General features: G+C 37.4%; 2 protein-coding genes across 2 annotated transcripts; one reads left to right on the forward strand and one right to left on the reverse strand.

The window, feature by feature from the left end:
- Positions 1–303: 303 nt before the first annotated feature.
- Positions 304–6,416, forward strand: LOC147860820 (calcium-dependent protein kinase 13-like). The gene is made up of 8 exons (XM_087323384.1): positions 304–1,231; positions 1,967–2,090; positions 2,166–2,309; positions 2,419–2,571; positions 2,649–2,764; positions 4,959–5,126; positions 5,731–5,961; positions 6,055–6,416. The coding sequence occupies exons 1-8, from the start codon at positions 737–739 to the stop codon at positions 6,193–6,195; spliced, it is 1,572 nt and encodes a 523-aa protein (XP_087179510.1). The 5' UTR covers positions 304–736; the 3' UTR covers positions 6,196–6,416.
- A 657-nt stretch (positions 6,417–7,073) lies between these two features.
- Positions 7,074–11,966, reverse strand: LOC147860821 (abscisic acid 8'-hydroxylase 1-like). Its single transcript, XM_087323385.1, has 9 exons — positions 11,633–11,966; positions 10,527–10,860; positions 9,632–9,781; positions 8,976–9,239; positions 8,747–8,845; positions 8,422–8,500; positions 8,208–8,314; positions 7,994–8,112; positions 7,074–7,705 (listed from the first exon to the last, which is right to left on the reverse strand). The coding sequence occupies exons 1-9, from the start codon at positions 11,839–11,841 to the stop codon at positions 7,597–7,599; spliced, it is 1,470 nt and encodes a 489-aa protein (XP_087179511.1). The 5' UTR covers positions 11,842–11,966; the 3' UTR covers positions 7,074–7,596.
- Between the last annotated feature and the right edge of the window lie 814 nt (positions 11,967–12,780).

A 12,780-nucleotide genomic window follows, 5' to 3' on the forward strand; every position in this document is an offset into this window, starting at 1 on the left:
CAAGTGTGAAACCGAATCATGTGCCATAGCTTCTTCTGGTTTGAACCGAGGAGCTCCTCCATTTTCTCCTTGCTCTGTTCTGCTCAGAGTCTCCTGCTTTCTGCTGCTCTCCCCTTTCTCCCTGCTGCACTTCTAACACTAGATCGCCCCCATATCTGCATTGGGTTCGCCTCATTTTCCCTTCTATTTCTTACCCCATTTCAAGACCTCGAGGTAAAGAGCGTTTTCCTTCCTTTTCTTCTGTAGCCGGAACGATTTACTTTGTTTTGACAACAGATGGAAAAAAAACAAATGCAATGTGATTCTATTTATTTATCTGTTATTTTGCATCAAGCATAGCCTCATACATTTTGCTGTGAACACAGTTGGACCTCCTTTCTCCACAGTTTGGATGTGTATTGTGCAAAGATTGTGGAAAGGCATCAAACTCACAGTTCCTTCTCGAAATGCTTTTTCTTCAGAGATTTCCTTTTGTGTGTGGGTATAAGTCAGTGAGAATTACATGCTTTTCAACCATATTGGAATCATCCATAATGCTCACCTATATATGTTGATAATTTGTGACTCAGAAACTAGGGTTGGTTTGATCCAATTGAATGGGTTCACGGGGAGCTTTTCCTTATATCTGAGAAAGAATCACATGTAGTTCAAGCACATTGGATTCTTCTGAGATAATGCTCGATAATAACAATCATATTTGAATCACTCAAACTAGGTTTGTTTCGATTTAGTAGAAATGGGTAATTGTTGTGGAGCCCAGGCTTCGAAGAACAAAAAACCTCTCCCAGACTCACCGAATCGAGAAGAGACAACACCTGGAGGGGGTGTTCCAAAAGTGATCTTATTAGCAAAGCTTTCTTCAAGAGGCGAGCAAAGCATTTCGGAGAAGTATAATTTAGGGAATGAGCTTGGACGAGGAGAATTTGGTATCACATATCTTTGCACTGATCGAGAAAGTGACGATGTTCTTGCTTGCAAATCTATCTCAAAAGGGAAACTTCGGACAGCTATTGATGTAGATGATGTTCGAAGAGAGGTGGATATCATGAGGCATTTGCCTAAGCATCCTAATATAGTCACTCTTAATGGTGTCTATGAGGATGATAATGCTGTGCACCTTGTTATGGAGCTTTGTGAAGGTGGGGAACTTTTTGATCGGATTGTTGCCAGAGGGCATTATAGTGAACGAGCTGCTGCTTCTGTCACCCGAACTATCCTTGAAGTGGTCCAGGTATATCCTTTTTTTGAACTATCTTGTACTGTTCACTATTGATGAATTTGTAAGTTTAAAGCATTTTTTTTAGACTTTTCCAAGGGCATTCCACTTGATGATGGCTACACTGTCATATTATTCAAACCATCTCATATGGTTTAGTGTTGCCTGATTTATAGCTTTATGAATGTTTGAAGATCTTTTAGAAATTCTCAAAGAGAAGTGCCATTAGGTGGCGTATTAATTGTTTAATGGCAACTGTTGTTATATGGTTCACTATTGCTTGATTCATGCCCTTCATGTTACTTGTACCCAGATTGAGAAAGGCAAGGTGAAGTAAAAATGAAAGAGGAGACTGTTTGTAGTTTGAGACATTTTAGGTGTGCTGAACAGGCATTCTCATTAGATGGTGTAGTTATCTTTGTGTCAACCGTTTAGTGACTTGTACCGCTTTCTTTCCTCCTCTACCATGTGGTGATGCCTATCATTTTATTGATTTTCTCCTTTTCTCTTGTCTCTCCCATGCAATGACTTATAAACTTTGTCTTATTGTCTCTTTTTCTATCTTCTCTCTTCCCGCTCCTCTGGAACAAGAATGTTAAGCTTTGTTTCATCTTGATTTTGTTTCTCTATCATACGCATGGAATGTGAAAACATTTTTCTCAATGTAATGTGTGTTTAATTGGTTGATTGATCCTTCTATGAGCAATGAAAAACTATAATGTAATAACACGGACATATCTTTGCAAGCAGGTTTGTCACAAGCATGGTGTTATGCATAGGGATCTGAAGCCAGAAAATTTCTTGTTTGCCAACAAAAAAGAGAATTCACCATTGAAAGCGATTGATTTTGGATTATCAATCTTCTTTAAGCCGGGTAAAGTTTGAAACTTGATCTGAATCTGCAAAGAGAAGCACAAAAGCTAACTGATATGAACTTTCTAATGTGCAGGAGAAAAATTCACTGAAATTGTAGGCAGTCCATATTACATGGCCCCTGAAGTATTAAAGCGAAATTATGGTCCAGAAGTTGATATTTGGAGTGCTGGTGTAATTCTCTATATTCTTCTTTGTGGAGTTCCACCTTTTTGGGCAGGTGCTTTATAACATCATTACAACTTATATGGTTTAGATGTTTTTCATTGTAGATCAATCTCAAACTTAAGTTAATTCATATTCAACACAAGTTTATAATGGTTTTGCAGAAACAGAGCAAATGGTAGCCCAAGCGATCCTACGCTGTAATATAGATTTCAAGAGGGATCCTTGGCCAAAAGTTTCAGATAATGCAAAATCGCTTGTTCGTCAAATGCTTGAACCTGATCCAAAGGTCCGGTTAACTGCACAACAAGTTCTTGGTATGGCCAATTAATTAAATATCATCTTATAGGATCTGATAATGATATCTCTTATATGGACAAAGTTTCTCTTGTAGATCATCCATGGCTCCAAAATGGGAAAAAGGCACCAGACATCCCTCTAGGTGATGCAGTGCTCTCTAGGCTGAAGCAATTTTCTGCCATGAACAAACTAAAGAAAAAGGCATTAAGAGTAAGGATAATGATATTGCACTTTAAATGGTCTAATTCTCTATAAGCTCAAGAAAAAGGTATTAAGCCTAATGTTTAAGGTCTTATGTTAGTTATGAAGGATTATTGGTATGTTTTTTGTAACAAAAGAGTATTTTTGAACTAGGCTACTACAAATTAGATACCTTGTTTACATGCTGGAAAGAAGCAATCACCATGGATTTACTGGTGGCCATTCATTTAATGATGTATCTTTCTTCGTGTTATATGTGAGAAAGGAATCTTACCTTTGTTTGACGAACACTTAGATCATAGAGAAATATGACAATTAATATTATGATATGTAAACACTCATGTAGACGTTTAGGATGCAAAAATTTGCAAATTTCATTTATTTTTGGAACTCAAAATTACATAAGATGATTGCGATTATTATTAGAATATAGCCACACCTTCATTTGATTGTCATGTGTATCTACATGACGAGAATATTATCTAGATCCATAAAGAATGCATTTGGGTCTTCATGCAAATTTCACATGGTATCAGACACATTAGGTGGTCCTTGTAGTTCCTTCTCCTACAAGAGATACGACTTGATTTGTTGGTTGGTGAAACATCCTTTGGAGCTTCTGTGCAGATATTGTTTCCTTCCCTTCCAGTGAGAAGCTTGATGTTCCCAACAATCCATTCTTTGGAAAATGAACCCAAAGTGCATTCTTATGCTAGAGAACATTTAGGGTTTGTCTATTTTTTTTCAAGAACACATCCAGGAACATTATTTTGACTGTATCTTGTTTAGGATCTCCCAATCTACCTATCATTGGAGATATTGCAATTTTTTTGCAAGAAAACAATTAAAAGTAGTTTTTCCACTAAAATCTGCATATTTCATCTGATTTTTTTGGGCTTAACAAATGCTGGGCATATCATCTATTATGTGCCGGTGGAGAGTTTTCCTGCTTTGGAGACCAAACTTTTCCTTTTCATCTTTGCAAACACTTATTGATGCATTTAAACCTGCATGATAAGCGTGCATCTTCTTGTTAGATGCACTATCTAGAATACATTGACTAGGCTGCTATTCAAGCTTCTGGCCAATTTGGATCCATTCTTATTGCAAGTCCTATTTCTATCACATAGGAGGATCAATGAGGACATCTTGCAATCAGTTTGTCATGTTCTTTTGACACTTGAAGACATTATTTCCCTCTCCATCCCAACTAGAATGATGAAATCTAGGTAGGATGATGTCCAGCTTCATTTATGGTAGTGATGATGAATTTATGCAAGCTCTCTGATGGTATTTCACTCTTAATTTCCTTGTATCTGTATTTTGTTAGCTGTTTGTGACTTTGATGTGCTGCATAGTCATTCTTTAACCAAGGTTCACTTACAATGCTTGGTCTGCTGTCTGGTGTTTAGCATAGCTGCGTTCTTTAGAACTGTGTACACCCATCATGATGGTGTCATTAACTCGAATATGATGAGGTCTTGGATGTATTCACGGAGTTTTTTTGGCTCTGGCATTCTCTTAAAATTTACTGGCACTTGGTGTTGAAAGAGGCACTGTTCAAGGTTTCATCTCTTTGCACCTTTAGATGCTTGATCACGAATCACCCTAGTTTCTTTTTCCTGTCTATCTAGAGAATGTAGGAAGTTATATTCATGCTTCCATGCTCTTCTTGCTTGTAGAATTCCTTTTGGATTAAGATCTTGATATTGAGCTGCATATTTTTTAAAGGTGATTGTATTTAATCCCTCATGCCTACATCAGACCATGTGAACATAAGGATTTTTAACATGAAGTTATCAGTGAATTTTTGTGGTCATGCAAGAAGAATTTGATGTAAGCAATGAAAGTTCAGACTGGATCTTTCATGAATAAAGTTTTGACTTTTTCAAAAAATCCCATATACAAGCGGTCAATAGTTATTACCTTCATTAAGTGTTTCTTGAACTGATAATATCTTCAATGATATTTATGTCTATATATAATATACTTATGTTAGGGAATTTATTTGAAGCTCATGTACTGGTTGTTTGAAAGGCTTCCTAGCATCCTAGAGTTAAGGTTCTTCATGAGTAAGAGAGAGAAACTGAACCAGATTGTTTTGCATATATCATACAAACTTCATATTATTTGCAACAAAGAAGTATAATATGTATGTGTCAATTTTTTTAGCTAAAATTTTGATGGATCTTTTTATGTGCAGGTGATTGCAGAGTGTTTAACTGGTGAAGAAGTAGAAGGCATTAAGAGCATGTTCAATATGATGGATGTCGATAAAACTGGATTCCTTACCTTTGAGCAACTAAGAGCTGGCCTTCACAAAATTGGGTCACAACTTGTCGATTCTGAGATTCAACAGTTAATGGAGGCAGTAAGTACTCTCTGAATCTGATGTAATCTCTTATTTGTGTTTGGACATTGGCAAGTTGTTTTCGTTAGTTCTTTTTTTCTCCTTCATTGGGCTATTTTTCCATTATCTCATTCAGATATTTAAGAATTGGCATGCTGTGATAATAATCTCTTTCCTAAACTCTATACTTGGTTTTGCTGCATATACATGTAGCTTTTACTTTTATACTCGACAATAAATTCCATTTCCTTGTTTGCATGCATCATGATCATCAATAGACACATTACATGTATCTAGTTTTGCTTTTGCTATTATTACTTGGATTTTGTTGAAGTAATCGAAGCTTCTGATATATCAGACATGTTAGATGATAATGTTAGCGTCATCATCATCATCACCATCATACATATATTCTACCTTTGCTTTCATATTGTTGTTTGGAGTTTGTCAAAGTGTTTGAGGCGTTTGATATATAATCAAATACTTCCAATTTATTAGACATGTGAGACAATAACATCACTGTTAGTCAGCACAAAGGCTAGCTAACTGTAATCCTAGTATGTGTGGAGACTAAAAAGGAACCCCGAAAAAATATATGCCAATCACAAATTTGGGTTTTTTTCAGGCAGATGTCAATGGCAATGGAACTCTTGACTATGGTGAATTTGTAGCAATCACAGTTCACTTGCAGAGAATGGATAATGATGAATATTTGAAAAGAGCCTTCTCATTTTTTGACGTGAATGGTGATGGGTTCATTGATAGCAATGAGCTCAAAGACGCGCTACAAGAAGAATTGGGTCCAGATGGGCTCGATATGATTAATGATATCATCCAAGAAGTTGACACTGACAAGGTAATCATCCCTTCTTTGTAGCTTTTTCAAGTATATAGATGATAGTTCATGTTATTGAATGTTTTTATTTGTATTTCTTTTTGTTTCATCTAGGATGGAAAGATATGTTATGATGAGTTTGCAAGCATGATGCGTACGGGTACAGACTGGAGGAAAGCTTCAAGAAACTATTCTAGAGGGAGATTTGCTAGTTTAAGCATAAAACTAATGAAGGATGGTTCTCTAAAGGCATAAAAGATGGAATTTGGTGTAAGATAGATTATTACTAGGGGTGGGGTATTCATCCTCATCTGAGATCTCATTTGTGTGAACTTAAAAATCTATTGCTATATAAGTTTGGCCCTTGATTTGGGTGATTGTATCTAAAAATTGAATATATAAGCTCGAGTAATTTATACCAGCTTGTATGTGTTTTATCGTAGAATCAATCATTCAGTTTCCTCGATTTATACAAATCTTGTGTGAAGATCAATCTCAATTGTTGGAGTCCTCTCTATAAGCACAAAATGCATGGGAATTACACAAATGAATGCCATCATATTTGGCTTATGCTTCTATTTGTAGATGTCTGCTACAAATAGACAACTATGGGTGAATTTTGGCTATCTATGACTAAATTACCACCACACTCTCTTGTGGGTGTTAATTATAATTATATATAAGGTAACATGTTTTATGTGAGAGTTGACATGTTTTCTTTTCAAGACATGATTGAAGTTGGTGATACTTATGATCAACCAACTTCATCTAGGTCATTAATGCCATAATTTCTTCCTAATGCTCCTTACATGGCATTGATATTTAATGTACATGGTTTTTGTGTGACTATGGTGGAATTTGTTGCTATAACCATTAGAAGGCATTTCCTTTCAACCTTGTAACTCAACGTATACTTACATTACAGGGCGTATTGCAGAAGCATATTGGTTATAGCTCATTTGACATACAACATTGAATACAATGCATGGAGCATCACTAAGGCTTGTCTACTTTTGAAGAATGATTGTATCGCTAAGTAGTAAAACTTGCGTGAAGTGCTTCGGGTTATAGAAATATTTGACTTTATTGCATGCCAAACCGCCATCATTTTGCAGATGTTGTCCACCATAGAATGATTAAAAACTTGTAAAAGATTTATTAATAGGTTCCATAAATTTTTGAATAAAGGTAAATCATATTAGATGGCAAGTGCACATGGTCACGAGTGTAAAAATGGATGTAGTGAACCTAAAATCTGGCTGTAATGAAAATCTCTTGTGGTATGGAATGATGTTTTTCATTCCAAAGAAAGTTTCCGACAACTTTGGTGGTGCGATGGTAATCGATGGGCAACTAAAAGAAGATTCAATGTGTGATGTTACAATAGAAGAACTCCCCACTTTTGGGTTTTGTATATGTAGAAGAAATGGGACATCTCCGTCGATTTGCAAGTTTTACAGGTAAAAGTGAAGACAATCTACTCGAAACTCCTTCACTTCCTTTTGATGTCCACATGAATGAGCCAAACATGTTTTGATAAAGGAAATCTTATTCCTCCACTTGTATTGCTTTATAAAATTCATAGGGATTGCTAGTGTTGTTGAAGAGTTGACATTGAAGTACCGAAAAGGAAAGTCGAAACCAAATTCGATGATTTTACAATCTTCCAAGGTCTCTTTGCATCTCCACCCTGATTGGCAAACCTTCTTGAGGTACTTGGAAAGGACTATATTGTATCCCATTCTTTGACTCGTCCAACTCCCATCTATATGAACAAAACATAGTTAATTAAATAAACTATAACCCAAAAACATTTCACATTCATAAGCACTTATGACAATAGATCTATGTTACAAAACATATATGTTTAGTAAAGAGAGTTCAAAATCCCTACATCAAATGTACGATTAGACTAATGATGATAGGTAGAGTATGGCATATAAAGAAGAATCCAAATTTTAATCACATTTAGAATATATAGAATTTCGAGGGGGAAGACATGTTAATTGTGTTCAAGATTCAAAAACTTCACTTTTGTGAGGATGGTGCAAACCTTAATTTGGTGGTTAAATGATGTATGAAGATTAGCATTTCCAGCTTCGCCAGCTCACTTCCTGGACATGAGTGTGCACCACTCCCAAAGGGCATGAATGTGTTTGGCTTTGGTTGAACCTACATAGAGATTTTATGGAAGAGAAATAGTCTTAACATTTGAATCAATGCCAATTGGAAGCAATTACAACGCGTGAATGCAATTCTAAGGTTACCTCAAATCTCGTGGGATCAAACTTCAAAGGGTCTTCGAAAAACTCAGGGTTGTGGTGAATGTTTCTAAAGAGAGGTAGAACCTTCCATCCTTTGGGAATAATGTAGCCTATTACATATCCAAGTGAAAAAAATATAGTTAGCAAGTTAGCTCATTGCCCCGAATAAATATGACGTTTTGGAAAAAAGCCCCTAAAAAGACTCTTAAGATTTTACCTTTGTACTCTACGTCTTCAATAGCCTCCCTAAATGTAAAGGAAAGAATTGTCACAATTCGTAAGGTCTCTTGGATGACCTGAAGAAAGAAATAGCAAACAATCACGTTTAGTTGTAGGGGAAGTTGACAAAATTCGTAAGCAAATGTTAAGATAGAATGCAAATGAATTCCTAAGAATATTTTCAAGCTTCTTATTCCTATTGATGACAACATTTACACATTAATGGAAATATGATTCTTTAGAGCAATGTTTTCTAACATTGTTGTGCATGCACACACGCACGCACGCACGCGCGCCCACACACACACACACACGTGTTTTACCCTTGATGTCAATTGCATGTTTTTCGTATCCTCCCAAGTGAGGTGAAATTGCTCCTTCCCTTCTTCAACCTTAGCATGTTGAATTCTTTCATGCTCATCCTATGAAAATTAAGCAAACCAAGTTGACATACAAGATGAGAAATCACTTACATGTGGTAAAATGTAAAGAATGCTTATTTGTTTCTCGGAACTTTTAAGTTAAAATGTGAATATAGGCTTGTAAACTCACAATGATAGATCGGAGGAGGTGTGGGTTGCTCTTAAGAAACTTAATAATCCATGTCAGAGCACTTGCTGTGGTATCACGAGAGGCAAATATAACTCCTATAATGTTGTCCACAATTTGTTCGTCACTTAAAGAGATTGGTCCATCACCATTGTCATCAACCTCGGTATACATCATTAAGGTTCCGAGGAAGTCATTATTCACTATATTGTTCTTCCTTCTTTGTCTAATTATGCCTTGTATGATGTCATGGAGCTGCCTTCTTGCCTATAGTGAAGACAAAATAAAATGGGAAATCATATAATTAGAAAACACAACATTGGTACAACACCTTCCCTTCCAACTTAGAATAATTCCAATAGCATGTTGTATTGTCTAAATTTACAATTTAAATAAAGTTTAGACTTGGTTAAATTGTGCATATTGACAACAATAGTTTATGTCACAATATCAAATATGATAGAAATATTACAATGTAACTACAATCCGATCTATTTGTATTTTGTATTGTACATATATGAATGATTATGCTTCAAAGTCTAGCCGCATAAATTGTATGGTTATGTCCCATCTTGCGGTGGCTTTCCACACATTTGATTCTAACATTAAACAACCTACTATAGATCTAATAATTTTTTTTGATGAACAACTTGTTATACCTTCATTGATTCATAATACTTGGTCCCCGGCACGTTGATTGGCATAGAATTATAGCCTTTCTCAAGGGTAGCATAAGCAAGGTCCAGGGCATCAACATCAAGGTTTTCGAGGGAGCCAAAGATTCGAATCATTCCAACTTTGAAAGTGAACTAGATACAGAAAGAAGACAATAAGATCAATAAACAACTTGTTGAAGGGAACTCCTAAGAAAAGGAAACACCAAAAGTGAGCAAATTGGGAAGTGAATTTAGACACATCGCACCCTTTTTTCAAGAGGGGACCCAAAAACTAACCCCTATATATGTTGATTGCTTCATACATTCTTGCACTTGAGACCCACCAACACATAACTAGGATTACTATATGTGTATACCCAAGGCAATTGAGACCCAGTAACACATAACTAAGATTAGTGACCCCATGGGAAGCCTAGCATGTTTGTGTATACCTATTGCAATTGACACCCACTAACACTCAACTAGGATTAGTGACCCCACTAACACTTAATTGGGGTAAGTGATGGGATCCCAAGGGAAAGCCTCGCCTATAAGTGTATATCTAAGGAAATTGAGACCCACCAACACATAACTAGGATTACTAGCCTATATGTGTATACCTTAGGATTCGTGACCGATCCCATGGGAAATCCTAGCCTATAAGTGTATATCTAAGGCAATTGAGACCCACCAACACATAACTAGGATTACTAGCATGTATGTGTATACCTAAGGCAATTGAGACTCACTAACACATAACTAGATTAGTGACCCTAAGGGAATCCTAGCCTATATGTAATATACCCAAGGCAATTGAGACCCACCAACACATAACTAGGATTAGTGACACATAACTAGGCAATTGAATCCTAGCATATATGTGCATATGAGCGAGTACCTTCTTCATTTCGGCGAATGTGTTCACACTTCCGTGGCGCTCCTGGAGGCTCGGCCACGACTCGAGCGTGGCTATGGCGAGGTTCTCGGCGTCGGGGATGACACGCCGGATGGACTCGGGTGCGAATGTGCCCGCCACGAGCTTCCGGAGGCGGGCATGGTAGGGGCCATCGTGGAAGAAGAGGGCCTGGGGCCCGATTAGGGCCATCTTGCTGGCCGGGAATGTCGGCCGGAAGAGAGCTGCCTGGCTCACGAGGACGAGCTTCGCCGCGTCGGGGCTCGCCATCATCACACACGGACACCCGAGTATGTGTGTCTTAAAGATCTCGCCATACCTGCGGAAGGATTCAATCAATCGAAAGGCCATCTAATTATGTCCCCGCCCCAAAATCAAACAAAAACTTCTAATTACCTAAATTCAGCTTAAATTAATTTTGACAGAATTGGGCCTTTAATTGGGGTCCCATTGGGTGCCAATATATATATATACATACATTTTTAACATGGGTTCATAATTGGGTCCTTCAAAATGTAGTGCAATCAGTCTGCCTTTAATTGGGATCCGATTGGGTTCAATATATACACTTTTCAACATGGGTTTATAATTGGGTCCTTCAAATGTAGTGCAATCAGTCTGTCCCCAATCGGATTGGATCCGATCATAAATTCACACCTCGAAATCAATCAAATCTATACCCTCCTTGAAATTTTCAAACAAGCATTTTCTACTCAAATCCAGCTACAAATTTAAGTGGATTGGATCCTTATCGGGCTAGAGAAAATCAAAGCAAGTTTCATCTGACTGAGTAGGAATCCGATGAATCAAAATTTTTATTATCAATTGGTCTATTGATTATTATTTGTCAATCCCTACTAGCCAATTGTTGAAAATGGTAACCATCAATTGTTAATAAGAATATTATTAACTAGTAGAGATTAGTGATTAATTGGCATTTGGCGATTAATGATGATCCATTAGCGATTAAAAGACAAATTAGCTATTAACAAGTCGCGATTAGCAGAAAGGGAGTAGAAAACTAAGGATCTAGAGAATAATAATTAGCGATTATGAGGATTGGATGATGCCGAATAATTAATTGGGCTCACCTCTTCTGTTTAGAGGAGAAGAAGGCATTGGGGTGTTGAGAGTAGAGTTGAAGGGTTTCTCCAACATAGGGCCATCCCATGGAGCCAGGAGGAAGCTTAATGCTCCTACACCAATAGAAGAAACCATGGGACCTTGCAAATCGGAGCAAGAAGAAGAAGAAGACAGACATTACTAGGAGGGATTCACCCAAAAGCAGGAGGATTGCCATGGCTAATTACTGTATATAGGTAGGTATATAGTTGGGGAGATTTTGGATTGAAATTGGGATATGATAGACTTAGAGATGAATGTCTTCCAAGAAGAAGAAGAAGAAGAAGAAGAAGAAGAAGAAGAAGAAGAAGAAGAAGAAGATTAACAAATCAAAGCCATAGAATGTGTTGCCTTATGTCTCTTTTGAGTGTCTTTCTCTATGTATATATACACATTATACATATATACATGTACATATATATATGTGTGTGTGTGTGTATATGTGGGACCTCTCTATGTCTACTAGTTCTTTCTTCCTAAGTGTGTATGTGTGTGAACGTGTGTGTTTATTATCAAGTGAATTGTAAAGGTGAAAGATAAAGACTTTAAGAATGAGAGGGTCATCACTTACCTCACTAAACCATTTACGGAAACGTATGACCACGACAGCCCGATGGCGATGGCGATGGCGACGACGACTCCCCTTCCACTTGGCATGACCCCATTGAAAAACCCGAAAGAAACAAACCACCGAGGGGCCCACCTTTCCTTTTGTCCCCTCGCTTGCTTGACCACTCACTCTATGGGGAGGGGTGGTCTTTGTGGTCAAAGTCAAGGCCACCTTCTGGCCTCAGTCATGACTTCTTACTTATCTCAATGTGTGTGTGTGTGTGTGGAGAACGTGGTACAACTAGCTTTCTACCTAGGACCCCGTACTTTTATCTCGATGTTTCTCAACCCTAGTGAAGCTAGCCTTCTTCTACCTCCGACCCCTTACTTCGGCTCAATGTTTCTAGAAAAACGGCCTCGGCACCACTGGATCACTGAGGCTTGCTTTTTAACCTTGCTTCGAGTGACTGAACATTAATTTTAGTCAAGCTCCCTCCATTCTATTCTGCCTAGTGGCTCTTGGTTTGCTTCAATGCTTTTGGAAAGGATTTAAATGCCAAAGGCATCT

This window comes from Azolla caroliniana, unplaced genomic scaffold (assembly GCF_043228905.1).
Source record: "Azolla caroliniana isolate FFs.n. ecotype wild unplaced genomic scaffold, voAzoCaro1.0.p SCAF_8, whole genome shotgun sequence".
Lineage (NCBI taxonomy): Eukaryota > Viridiplantae > Streptophyta > Polypodiopsida > Salviniales > Salviniaceae > Azolla > Azolla caroliniana.

Coding starts and splice junctions, on each gene's coding strand:
- LOC147860820 (XM_087323384.1), top strand. CDS start 737: ATGGGTAATTGTTGTGGAGCCCAGGCTTCGAAGAACAAAAAACCTCTC. Junction 2,572..2,648: donor AACTGCACAACAAGTTCTTG/GTATGGCCAATT, acceptor TTTCTCTTGTAG/ATCATCCATGGCTCCAAAAT. Junction 5,127..5,730: donor TTCAACAGTTAATGGAGGCA/GTAAGTACTCTC, acceptor GGTTTTTTTCAG/GCAGATGTCAATGGCAATGG.
- LOC147860821 (XM_087323385.1), bottom strand. CDS start 11,841: ATGGCAATCCTCCTGCTTTTGGGTGAATCCCTCCTAGTAATGTCTGTC. Junction 10,861..11,632: donor TTCTCCTCTAAACAGAAGAG/GTGAGCCCAATT, acceptor ATCCTTCCGCAG/GTATGGCGAGATCTTTAAGA. Junction 7,706..7,993: donor CATTTAACCACCAAATTAAG/GTTTGCACCATC, acceptor TTGTTCATATAG/ATGGGAGTTGGACGAGTCAA.